The 13,660-nt window shown below is 36.2% G+C and overlaps 1 protein-coding gene across 1 annotated transcript; it reads left to right on the top strand.

Moving 5' to 3' along the window:
* Positions 1–9,592: 9,592 nt before the first annotated feature.
* LOC118067708 (uncharacterized) lies at positions 9,593–10,123 on the top strand. Its single transcript, XM_035084601.1, has one exon. The coding sequence runs from the start codon at positions 9,593–9,595 to the stop codon at positions 10,121–10,123; it is 531 nt and encodes a 176-aa protein (XP_034940492.1).
* The last annotated feature ends 3,537 nt before the right edge of the window (positions 10,124–13,660 follow it).

Here is a 13,660-nt window from a genome sequence, read left to right as displayed (position 1 = left end):
AAAAAAAATAATAATCTCAAGTAAGATTTATCTTTGGAGGAAACTCAAATGTAGAAAGACAGAATACCGACTTCTAACCAAACTTTTTTTAATTCTTCTCAAATTTTCAATGCAATGAGAAATTGAAAAAAACTACATGTAAATTTAAAAACTTCCCCGCCGCGAGTTGCAAGATTATTTTTGAGAGTAAAAAACCGATGTAGGAGGTCAAAATCATGAGGGAAGTTTTTACACGATCGTAGCAATGCGAAAAAGTATAGGGATTGCGAATTGAAAATTTTATCGTAGTTAGGGACGACGTTTAGAAATAAATCAGTTGGGAAACACAGTAATCACAGCACCAAACCCCGTTCCAAACAGATAATATCAGAGGACAATATCGCGCACCAACTGATGATAGAGAAAAAGGAGACAACATCGACAAGTGAAAGATGTAGAGAGAATGTTAAATCGCGACTACTAGATAGCGAGAAAAGAAACCGCGAAAATACATACATAACATTCAAAAAATCATGCAGGTGTTTTATGACAAGTCATTAACGGACAAGGAATAATCCAGCGTAAACCTGTTCCTTTCTCATATAGAGCTTAAACATATAAAAGTAAGAAAACAAAAACGATAGTTTTTCAACAAACATCATAAAAGAATGACACACAGAGAGGGCGTAAATAGGTAAACTAAAGATATGAGCAAAAGCAGCTCAGACACACTTGCACGAAAGCATCCAGTAGACAGTTACAGCCACCTAGAGCACAGAAAACATGATTTTCTCTACCTTCAAAATCTGTAACGTCTTGTCCAATATTAATGAAGTAAGGATACAATTGCAGACTAATAGAGAGAATAGTCTAATCATATAATTCCATCTAAATGTGTAGAATGAATAAAAAAAAAAAAAAAAAAAAAAAAAAAAAAAAAAAAAAAAAAACCAGCGAATTTAGTAGTTTAGCTCGCCCCGGCGAATTATGAGAGAGTCATCAATTTAAGAGCAGAAGGTACAGAAAAACTGATGTTTCCTCACCTGGAAGCTGTACACGGTCTTTTTAAAATAATAATAGAAAGGAATAAAAATTGGCCAGACTAATAGAGAATAGTCTGATCTCACTATCATGTTCCATCTACTTAAAATAATAATCAAACAACCGCGAATTGGGTTTTCGCGGAACATTATGATAGAGCAGCCGAATTGAAGAGCAGAAGGTACAGAAAACTGATGTCCCGATGCTCCTACACCTTCAAAATCATGTACTCGGTTCCTCAATATTAAGTATGAATAAGGAATAAAAATTGGCAGACTAATAGAGAATAGTCTGATAGTCTATAATTCCATCTAATTAGAAAGGAGTAAAAACCGCGAAGTAGCTCGCGGGGCAATTATGAGAGCATCAATTAAGAGCAGAAGTGTACAGAAGACACATGATTTTCTCACTGCCCTCACCTTCACATCATGTAAGCTCCTTCCCAATATTAATAGTCAGGAATAAAAATATTGGCAGACTCCTAGAGATAGTCTGATCTATCATTCAGACTACTTAAAAATACAGCAAAACACACCGGCGACATTGGTTCGCGACAATCATGATAGCACATCAATTTAAGAAGAGCAGAAGGGTACAGAAACAATGATTTTCCTTCTTTTTGTTTCTCATCACCTTCAAAAATCTGTAATAACTCTTACCCTTCCCCAACGATATTAATATTAAGGAATAAAATTGGCAGACTAATAGAGAGATAGTCTGATCTGATAATTCCATCTAATTAGAATGATAAAACCGCGAATATAGCCTTTCGCGGCACATGTTATGCAGAGAGAGCATCAATGTTAAGAGCAAAGGTACAGAAAAAAGGATTTCTTCTCACCTTTGAAATTCTATAACTCTTTTAAATAGTATCAGTAAGGAAAAAATTTGCCAGAGTAATAGAGAATATCACCTGAGCTATAAGTCCATCTAATTAGAATGAGACCACCGCGAAGAGCTCGCGGTGCATTATGAGAGCATCAATGTAAGAGCAGAAGGTACAGAAAAAAGGAGTTTGTCTCACCTTTGAAAATCTATAACTCTTGTCCCAAGATAGTAATAAGTAAGAGGAATAAAATTTTGCAGACGAATAGAGAATAGAGCCTGATCGATAATTCCATCTAATTGAGAATGATAAAAAGAACCGCGAATTAGCAGTCGCGGCAATTATGAGAGCATCAAGTTAGAGCAGAAGGTACAGGAAAACATGATTTATCTCGTCACACCTTCAAAATCTGTAACGCTTTTAAATTAGTAATATTAAGGAATAAAAGTTGGCAGACTAATAGAGAATGTCTGATCTAATCATTCCAGCTACTTAAATAATAATCAAAAACCGCGAATGTGGTGTTCGCGGACAATATGATAGCAATCATTTAGAGCAGAAGGTACAGAAAACATGATTTTCTCTCAGCCTTCAAAATCTGTACTCTTCCCCAATCTTAGATATTAAGGGCATAACACATTGGCAGACTAAGAGAGAATAGTCTGAGCGATAATTCCAGCTACTTCAAAGACTTACCCAAAAAACGCGAATTTAGCTCGCGGGCATTGGAGAGCAAATCACTATTAGAAGAGCAAAGGTACAGAGAAAAATGATTTTCTCACCTTTGAAAATCTATAACTCTTTTCCAATATGAAGAGTAGGAATTAAAATTGCAGCCTAATAGAGAAGAGTCCGAATCTATAAATCTATCTACTTGTTAAAATAATTAAAAACACCGCGAAGTGGTTTCGCGGACAAGTTATTGAGACGCAGAAATCATTTAAGAGCAGAGAAGGTACAGAAAACCCATGATTTTCGCTCACCTTCAAAAAGCGGTAACTCTTTCCAATATTAAGATTAAGGAAAGTAAAAATTGGTCAGAGACTATAGAGAATAGTCTGATCTAGAATTCCATCCATAATTAGAATGATAAAAACACCAGAAAAAACCGCGAATTAGCTCGCGGGCAATTATGAGAGCAGACGAATTTAAGAAGCAGGAGGTACAGCAGAAACATGATTTTTACCCTCACCTTGCAAAATCTGTAATAACTCTTTCCAAGAATTAATATTAAGGATTGCAGACGAATAGAGAATAGTCTGATCTAATAATGCTATCTACTTAAAATAATTAAAAACCCGCGAATTGGTTCGCGACAATTAGAGAGAGCATCAATTAGGAGCAGAGGTACGAGAAACATGAATGTACCTTCACCTTCAAAAATCTGTAACTCTGTCCCAATAGTAATAGTAAGGAATAAAAAAGTGGCAGACTAATAGAGAATAGTCCTGATCGATAAGTATTTCCCATCTAATTAGAATATAAAAGAAAAGAACCGCGAAAATTAGCTCGCGGGCAATTAATGAGAGCATCCAATGTAAGATTTAGAGCAGAAGTACAGAAAACAGGATTATGCTCACTTCAAATCTGTAACTCTTGAAAATATAATATTAAGGAATAAAAATTGCAGACTAATAGACGAATAGTCTGATCTATCATGTCATCTACTTAAAAGAATCAAAAACCCAAACCGGCGATTGGTTCGCGGACAATTAATGATAGCATGCAATTGAAAGAATAAGAGCAGAAGGTACAGAAACCATGATTTTCCTGCACCTGCAAAAATCTGTAACTCTCAACTCTTCCAATATTAATAGTAAGGAATAAAAATTGGCAGACGAATAGAGAATAGTGACCTGAGCTATAATTCACATCTACTTAAAATAATTAAAAACCAACCGCGAAGTTAGCTCGCGGGCAGTATGAGAGCAGCAATTTAAAGAGCAGAAGGTACAGAGGATTTTCTCCACCTTTGAAATCTATAACTCCTTTCAATATTAATATTAGGAATAAAAAATGGCAGACTAATAGAGAATAGTCTGATCGACGATAATCTATCTACTTAAAATAATTAAAAACCGCGAATTGGTTCGCGGACAAGTATGAGAGCATCAATTTTAAGAGCAGAAGGTAACAGAAAACATGATTTTCTCTCACCTTCAAAAATCTGTAACTCTTCCAATAGGAAATATTAAGGAATAAAAATTGGCAGACGAATAGAGATAAGTCTTGGATCTATAATTCCATCTAATTAGAAAGGATAAAAAACCGCGACTTAGCTCGCGGCATTATGAGAGCATCAATTTAAGAGCAGAGGACAGAAAACCATGATTTTCTTTTTTCTTTCCTCACCTTCAAATCTGATAACGCTGTTGTTCCCAATATTAAGATTAAGGAGTGCAGACGAATAGAGAATGAGTCTGAATCTATAATTCCATCTAATTAGAATGATACGACCGCGAAATTAGCTCGCGGGCATTAATGAGAGCATCAATTTAAGAGCAGAAGGTACGAAAAAATGATTTATTCTCACCTTTGAAAATCTATAACGCTTTCCATGATTAAGATAAGGAATAAAAATTTGCAGACTAATAGAGAATAGTCGGATCTATATTTTCCTATCACTTACTTATAAGTTAAAAACCGCGAATTGGTGGTTCGCGGACAATTAGAGAGCATCAATTTAAGAGCCCAGAAGGTACAGAAAACATGATTTTCTTCTCACCTCAAAAATCGGTAACTCTTCCCAATATGAATATTAAGAGTAAAAATTGGCAGACTAAGAGAGAATAGTCCCTGATCTATAATTCCACCTAATAGAATATAGACCACCGCGAATTAGCGTTGCGGCCATTATGAAAGAGAGCAATCAATTTAAGAGACAGAAGGTACAGAAAACATGATTTGCTCACCTTCCAAAATACTGTAACGTCCTTTCCAATATGAATAGTAAGGAATGAAATTGGCAAGACTGAAATATAGAGAATAGTCTGATCTATAATGTTCAATCCGTACTTAAAATAATTAGAAAAAACACGAACCGCGAATGGGTTTCGCGGACAATTAGGAGAGAAATAAGGGTCAATAATCACTCACAGACCTGACTTCGGTTGTTCCGACTTGTACGCCGGGCTTCTCCGCCAGGATATTCCCACTCGTCGTTAAGATTGTGTCCCTTTTCCGACTCAATTGGCTTGAAAACTTTGGGAATATTGCGCAAAGAATCAAATAATGTGTCTATTTTCTTTCCATGTTGCTGAACCTTAGGCTTTTGGTACTTGTTCCCACGCTCCATCCATAGTGTTGTTTCCTTTGAATGTCTCTCTTGTCCCTCCTCTTCACTCGTCTTCTCTTCGGTTGTTTCTTATCGCGGTTTAAATAGTTTGACGTTTCCGTGTCTTGCAGGTATTTAAATCAAGTATTCCGCATCTTACCCGATATTTTCTTTTGGTCTTTCTATTCTGCTAACACGTCATAGCTGCCTGGAGGCAATATTTTGTCTTGAGTGTTCCGTTCGAGACCTTGTCGGCTAAGTTTATGATTTGTCTCCTAGCAATCCTGCCCTCCCGGCGCCATACATTTGCAGAATTACTTATTCCAGTAAGGTTTTCAGTTCACTGAAAATTTTCTTTTTCATGTTTGACAGCCAGTCTTGAACTTTGTGACCTCGGTCGGTGAAATACTCTCGTATATTTATTACGTCTTGTTGAATGTTTATTCTGACGTTCCTAACTCTGCCGATAAGTTTCGTGCAGTTCTTTGCCCATTAGCAAGCTGTTTTTGCATTGTTTAACGCTGTGGATTGTAGATAGTGTTGCTCTGTGAGCATTTGTTTTGTGTATCATACATTAATTATCAGTGAATTGTGTCGTGTATGTGTGTGAATTTTTATCTGTTTTTCTTTTATCACTGTTTACTACGTCATCCATCGCGTTCTTGCTGAGAAAAGGTAATAATTTGTGTTTTAATAGCGATTGTTTTCCGATCCCGTTTATTTTATAGATTTTATTATTATTATTATTTTTTTTTGTCTTTTTTTTTTTTCGTATCATGATGGATAGAATGGTTTTCGGTAAACGATATGATGTTCCAGATCATTGATGCTGGTGGCAATGGAATGTTTTTATTTCGTTTCGTTGTCATTGCCTCAGTAAATTACCGAAATATTCGTGGATCATTAAAGTACGGATCAAAAAGATAGTATCTCACATGTCGTGGAAATTGGGCCAGATTAGTGTGAGAGCTCAGTGTTATATTTAATAGAGCAAGTTCTTCGCAATACCAATCTATGATGGAAAATCAAGGAATTGTTTTGGCGTCACTCTATGAGAGGCGAGCCGCAGCACAACACTTTGCTGTCAGTTTTAAATTATTCTCCGTCAGAACGCTGAGAATCCTTATTTACGAATTTAGAATTCGTAATTTCATGCACGGAAAGATTATATTTGTTATTTACTGGGCAAACATTCTGAACAGTGACCGAGATGGCATTTCGAATCCTCATACAGTGAAGAGGATATTAATGACGTCATGGAGGTTGGGTCCCATTGAATTTGAAGAAAGTTCTTCAAAGAGGACTGCAAGTTCTCCTTACATGTCAGTGACGATGATTCGTCGTCTACAGATTTAAATAAATCACATGTAGAAGACTGTAAAGTTTATAAAAAAAAATCCGAGAGGGGGATGATACGCAACCTCTTCGCGCCGAAATTTGACTGAGAGTGAGAACAAATGGTCCGTGAACGCTCGGAATTATTTCGACACATGAAAAAAAAATGAGCGAACGATATCACGCAGTCATCAGAGGACGGCAGAATGTCTGCAAATTTCAGAGAGAACGGTGAAGCGGATCACGAGCGACGTGCGAAAAAACGGCGAAGTTATAACTTCAGAAAAGAAGTGGAAGGCCGTCTATTCCTTTGCGAACGAAAAACTTGCAAGGTTTAATAAGAAAAAGAATCCACAATTTTTATCAGAAAGGAATTTCCCACACATCAGCATTATATGAAATTTGAAGAACGAAAGTACTGGATCTTCCTGAATTCAAAGTTTCCACACTGAGAAAATGGATGAAGAAATTGCATTTTTCTTATAGAAAACTGGCAAAAAAAACCCGTATGGATGGAAAGTATAAAAAATCGCAGGGCAACGCGATAATTACTTGAGAGAAATCCAAGAATATCGTGAACAAAGGATACAAGATCGTCTACACAGACGAGTCATGGTGTGGAGCCAATCATAGCAGGAAATATGGATGGACCGAACAAATTGACACAAGTCAATTTGACAGCTGTGAATTATAGTCGCGAGAAGTACAAGAAGTGTACGGAGAAAGAGGTGGTTTTATCACCCTTCTGGAGCAGGGAAAAGAGTCATCATGTTGCAAAACATTGAGGAGATGACGGATTTGTACCTGGAGCGATGAAATGCTTTGTAGGAATAAAAGGATCCAATGATTATCATGACGAAATGAACGCTCAGCATTACCAAGAATGGATTGCAGACGTACACGCGTACTACCGAGAAATCGGTGATCGTACAGATCAAAGCGCCATACCACACGATGCTGGATCCAGAATTTCGCAATCCTACACGCAATGGAGAAAGCTCCAGATAATTGAATGGCTGATAAAGCGTGAGGTAGAAGTCCCGTCGTATGTTGAGCATTCGAAGACCTCAACAGGAATGAACTGCTCAACTTAGCGAGACCTCACCACTACTCAGACTTATGTGTTGAACAAAGTTACAAGAGAATAAGAAATGACGAAGTCAAAATTCTCTGGCTCCCTGTAGCTCATTGCGAATATAACCCCATCGAATTCAGTATGGGCATACGTGAAAAATTACGTCGCAAAAACGTAATAAGACTTTTAAAGTCCATGATGTTCATCAGCTATGCGTCGAAGCGATGGATTCTGTTCCGCCAACGCTATGGCCACGATGCATTGAGCACGCAAAGAAAGAGGAAGATAAGTTCCGTGAGCTCGCGAAGAAAATTTCAGATAGGATCGAATCGATTGTAGAAGCTGAAAATACGACAGCGATGGGAACGACACTTCCGAAGAAAGTGAAAGTGACGATGAAGATAAGGCGAAGATTGCGTGAAAAAAAATGACAGAATGATAACTATTGAAATAAGAAAAAACCGTCACATCGAAAATAAAGTGGAAAAGGAACAGGATGAAAGGAAAACTATGTGTAGAGAACCACGAAATGAACGACAAGGTCGAAAAGTGAACAAAGAATAAAACAAAAAAGAAAAAAAAGCGGTCAACTGCAATACAAAATACCACACAAACTAATTTCCAGTGCAGATACGTCAAAATTTTCGATTTGCAAAATCGAACCTATTAGAAACGCATATCAACTGAGAATTAGAATAAAACCAACCCTTACACCCATCCTAATCCTATCCTCCTGACGAAAGATGCCTACCACCTTCACGTGGTTTCGTGAGCAACATTTATGTTGGCCAAGAGTAGGCAAATATATTATATTAAAAAAAGTACAGATGTTGAGAAGTACGGGAAAATGCAGGGTTTTTGTAGGTGAGAAAACCATGTTGTCCGTACCATCTGCGCTGAAATTGAATGCTCTAATAATGGCCCGCAAGCTATTCGCGGTTTTGATATTTTAAGTAGATGGAATTATAGATCAGACTATTCTCTATATAGTCTGCCAATTTTTATTCCTTAATATTAATATTGGGAAGAGTTACAGATTTTTGAAGGTGAGAAAATCATGTTTTCTGTACCTTCTGCTCTTAAATTGATGCTATCATAATTGTCCGCGAACCAATTCGCGGTTTTTGATTATTTTAAGTAGATGGAATGATAGATCAGACTATTCTCTATTAGTCTGCCAATTTTTATTCCTTAATATAATATTTAAAGAGTTACAGATTTTTGAAGGTGAGAAAATCATGTTTCTGTACCTTCTGCTCTTAAATTGATGCTCTCATATTGCCCGCGAGCTAATTCGCGGTTCTTTTATCATTCTAATTAGATGGAATTATAGATCAGACTATTCTCTATTAGTCTGCAAATTTTTATTCCTTAATATTAATATTGGAAAGAGTTATAGATTTTCAAAGGTGAGAAAATCATTTTTTCTGTACCTTCTGCTCTTAAATTGATGCTCTCATAATTGCCCGCGAGCTAATTCGCGGTTCATCGGCGTAACATCAGCATTATATGAAGATTTGAAGAACGAAGTACTGGATCTTCCTGAATTCAAAGTTTCCACACTGAGAAAATGGATGAAGAAATTGCATTTTCTTATAGAAAACTGGCAAAAAAACCCGTATGGATGGAAAGTATAAAAATCGCAGGGCAACGCGATAATTACTTGAGAGAAATCCAAGAATATCGTGACAAAGGATACAAGATCTTCTACACAGACGAGTCATGGTGTGGAGCCAATCATAGCAGGAAATATGATGGACCGAACAAATGACACAAGTCAATTTGACAGCTGTGAATTATATCGCGAGAAAGTACAAGAAGTGTACGGAGAAAGAGGTGGTTTTATCACACCTTCTGGAGCAGGGAAAAGAGTCATCATGTTGCACATTGGAGGAGATGACGGATTTGTACCTGGAGCGATGAAATGCTTTGTAGGAATAAAAGGATCCAATGATTATCATGACGAAATGAACGCTCAGCATACCAAGAATGGATTGCAGACGTACTACGCGTACTACCGAAGAAATCGGTGATCGTACTAGATCAAGCGCCATACCACACGATGCTGGATCCAGAATTTCGCAATCCTACAACGCAATGGAGAAAGCTCCAGATAATTGAATGGCTGATAAAGCGTGAGGTAGAAGTCCCGTCGTATGTTGAGCATTTCGAAGACCTCAACAGGAATGAACTGCTCAACTTAGCGAGACCTCACCACTACTCAAGACATTATGTGTTGAACAAAGTTACAAGAGAAATAAGAAATGACGAAGTCAAAATTCTCTGGCTCCCTGTAGCTCATTGCGAATATAACCCCATCGAATTAGTATGGGCATACGTGAAAAATTACGTCGCAAAACGTAATAAGACTTTTAAAGTCCATGATTGTTCATCAGCTATGCGTCGAAGCGATGGATCTGTTCCGCCAACGCTATGGCCACGATGCATTGAGCACGCAAAGAAAGAGGAAGATAAGTCTCGTGAGCTCGCGAAGAAAATTTCAGATAGGATCGAATCGATTGTAGAAGCTGAAAATACTGACAGCGATGGGAACGACACTTCCGAAGAAAGTGAAAGTGACGATGAAGAATAAGGCGAAGATTGCGTGAAAAAAATGACAGAATGATAAACTATTGAAATAAGAAAAACCGTCACATCGAAAATAAGTGGAAAAGGAACAGGATGAAAGGAAAACTATGTGTAGAGAACCACGAAAATGACGACAGGTCGAAAAAGTGAACAAAGAATAAAAACAAAAAAGAAAAAAAAGCGGTCAAACTGCAATACAAAATACCACACAACTAATTTCCCAGTGCAGATACGTCAAAATTTTCGATTGCAAAATCGAACCTATTAGAAAACGCATATCACTGAGAAGTGAGAATAAAACCAACCCTTTATCCCATCCTATATCCTATCCTCCTGACGAAAGATGCCTACCACCTTCACGTGGTTTTCGTTGAGCAACAATTTATTGTTGGCCAAGAGTAGGCAAAATATATTAATATTAAAAAAAGTTACAGATGTTGAGAAGTACGGAAAATGCAGGGTTTTTGTAGGTGAGAAAACCATGTTTTCCGTACCATCTGCTCTGAAATTGATGCTCTAATAATTGCCCGCAAGCTAATTCGCGGTTTTTAATTATTTTAAGTAGATGGAATTATAGATCAGACTATTCTCTATTAGTCTGCAAATTTTTATTCCTTAATATTAATATTGGGAAGAGTTACAGATTTCTGAAGATGAGAAAATCATGTTTCCTGTACCTTCTGCTCTTAAATGATGCTCTCATAATGTGCCCGCGAGCTAATGTTCGCGGTTTTTAATTATTTTAAGTAGATGGAATTATAGATCAGACTATTCTCTATTAGTCTGCAAATTTTTATTCCTTAATATTAATATTGGGAAGAGTTACAGATTTCTGAAGGTGAGAAAATCATGTTTCCTGTACCTTCTGCTCTTAAAATGATGCGTCTCATAATTGCCCGCGAGCTAATTCGCGGTTTGTTAATTATTTTGAGTAGATGGAATTATAGATCAGACTATTCTCTATAGTCTGCAAATTTTTATTCCTTAATATTAATATTGGGAAGAGTTACAGATTTTTGAAGGTGAGAAAATCATGTTTTCTGTACCTTCTGTTCTAAATGATGCTCTCATCATTGCCCGCGAGCTAATCGCGGTTTTTAATTATTTTAGGTAGATGGAATTATAGATCAGACTATCTCTATTAGTCTGCAAATTTTTCTTCCTTTATATTAATATGGAAGAGTTACAGATTTTTGAGGTGAGGAAATCATGTTTTCTGTACCTTCTGCTCTAAATTGATGCTCTCATAATGCCCGCGAGCTATCGCCGGTTTTTTATCATTCTAATTAGATGGAATTATAGATCAGACTATCTCTATTAGTCTGCAAATTTTTTTCCTTAATATAATATTGGGAAGAGTTACAGATTTTTGAAGGTGAGAAATCATGTTTTCTGTACCTTCTGCTCTTAAATGATGCTCTCATAATTGCCCCGCGAGCTAAATTCGCGGTATCATTTTAATTAGATGGAATTATAGATCAGACTATTCTCTATTACTCTGCAAATCCTTAATATAATATTTAAAAGAGTTATAGATTTTCAAAGGTGAGAAAATCATGTTTTCTGTACCTTCTGCTCTTAAAATTGATGCTCTCATAATTGCCCGCGAGCTAATTCGCGGTTTTTAATCATTCTAATTACATGGATTAAGATCAGACTATTCTCTATTAGTCTGCAAATATTCCTTAATATTAATATTGGAAAGAGGTTACAGATTTTTGAAGGTGAGAAAATCATGTTTTCTGTACCCTTCTGCTCTTAAATTGATGCTCTCATAATTGCCCGCGAGCTAAATTCGCGGTTTTGTTATCATTCAATTAGATGGAATTATAGATCAGACTATATCCGCTATTAGTCGCGCAAATTTTTTTTCCTTATATTAATATTTAAAAGAGTGTGTAGATTTTCAAAGTTGAGAAATCATGTTTCTGTACCTTCTGTCTCTCTTAAATTGATGCTCTCATAATGCCCGCGAGCTAATCGCGGTTTTTTATCATTCTAATTAGATGGAATTATAGATCCAGACTATCTCTTTACTCTGCCTGCAAATTTCTTTTCCTTAATATTAATATTTAAAAGAGTTACAGATGTGAAGGTGAGAAAATCATTTTTTCTGTACCTTCCTGCTCTTAAATTGATGCTCTCATAATTGCCCGCGAGCTAATTCGCGGTTTTTTTATCATTCTAATTAGATGGAATTATAGATCAGACTATTCTTTATTAGTCTGCCAATTTTTATTCCTTAATATGAATATTGGAAAGAGTTACAGATTTTCAAAGGTGAGAAAATCATGTTTTCCTGTACCTTTATCTGCCCTTAAATTGATGCTCTCATAATTGCCCGCGAGCTAATTCGCGGTTTTTTTATCATTCTAATTAGATGGAATTATCAATCAGACTATTCTCTATTAGTCTGCAATGTCCTTAATTTAAGTTGGAAAGAGTTACAGATTTTGCAGGTGAGAAAATCATGTTTCTGTACCTTCTGCTCTTAAATTGACTCTCTCATTGCCCGCGAGCTAATATTCGCGGTATATCATTCTAATTAGATGGAATTATTAGAGCAGACTATTCTCTATAGTCGGCAAATTTTTTTCCTTAATATTAATATTGGGAAGAGTTACAGATTTTGAAGGTGAGAAAATCATGTTTCTGTCCTTCTGCTCTTAAAATTGATGCTCTCATAATTGCCCGCGAGCTAATTCGCGGTTTTTTTATCATTTAATTAGATGGAATATAGATCAGACTATTCTCTATTAGTCTGCCAATTTCATTCTTAATATTCTATTGGACAAGAGTTACAGATTTTTGAAGTGAGGAAATCATGTTTTTCTTACGTACTTCTGCTCTTAAATGATGCTCTCATAATGCCCGCGAGCTAATTCGCGGTTTTTTTATCATCTAATTAGATGGAATTTAGATCAGACTATTCCATTATCTGCACTATTAGTTGTGCCTTAATATTAATATTGGAAAGAGTTACAGATTTTTGAAGGTGAGAAATATCATGTTTTCTGTACCTTCTGCTCTTAAATTGATGCTCTCATCATAATGCCCGCGAGCTAATTCGCGGTTTTTTATCATTCTAATTAGATGGAATATAGATCAGACTATTCTCTATTAGTCTGCAAATTCCTTAATTATTATATTGGGAAGAGTTACAGATTTTGAAGAGGTAGAAAATCATGTTTTCTGTACTCCTTCTGCTCTTAAATTGATGCTCTCATAATTGCCCGCGAGCTAATTCCGGTTTTTTTTATCATTTTTAATTAGATGGAATTAGTAGATCAGACTATTCTCTATTAGTCGTGCTGCCAAATTTTTTTTCCTTACATATTAATATTGGAAAGAGTTACAGATTTTTGAAGGTGAGAAAATCATGTTTTTCTGTACCTTCTGCTCTTAAATTGATGGACTTGCTCATAATGCCGCGAGCTAATTCGCGGTTTTTTTAATCATTCGAATTAGATGGAATTATAGATCAGCAGACTATTCTCTATTAGTCTGCAAATTCCTAATATTAATATTTAAAAGAGTGTAG

The sequence above is a fragment of the Chelonus insularis genome, unplaced genomic scaffold (genome assembly GCF_013357705.1).
Source record: "Chelonus insularis isolate UGA/USDA-ARS -01 unplaced genomic scaffold, ASM1335770v1 contig_126_pilon, whole genome shotgun sequence".
Classification (NCBI taxonomy): Eukaryota; Metazoa; Arthropoda; class Insecta; order Hymenoptera; family Braconidae; genus Chelonus; species Chelonus insularis.
The sequence above is the reverse complement of the archived record's forward strand: the minus strand, read 5'-3'. Positions and strand labels throughout refer to the sequence as shown.

What these genes read in the sequence shown, in the direction of transcription:
- LOC118067708 (XM_035084601.1), top strand. Translation starts at nt 9,593, where the DNA reads ATGCTGGATCCAGAATTTCGCAATCCTACAACGCAATGGAGAAAGCTC.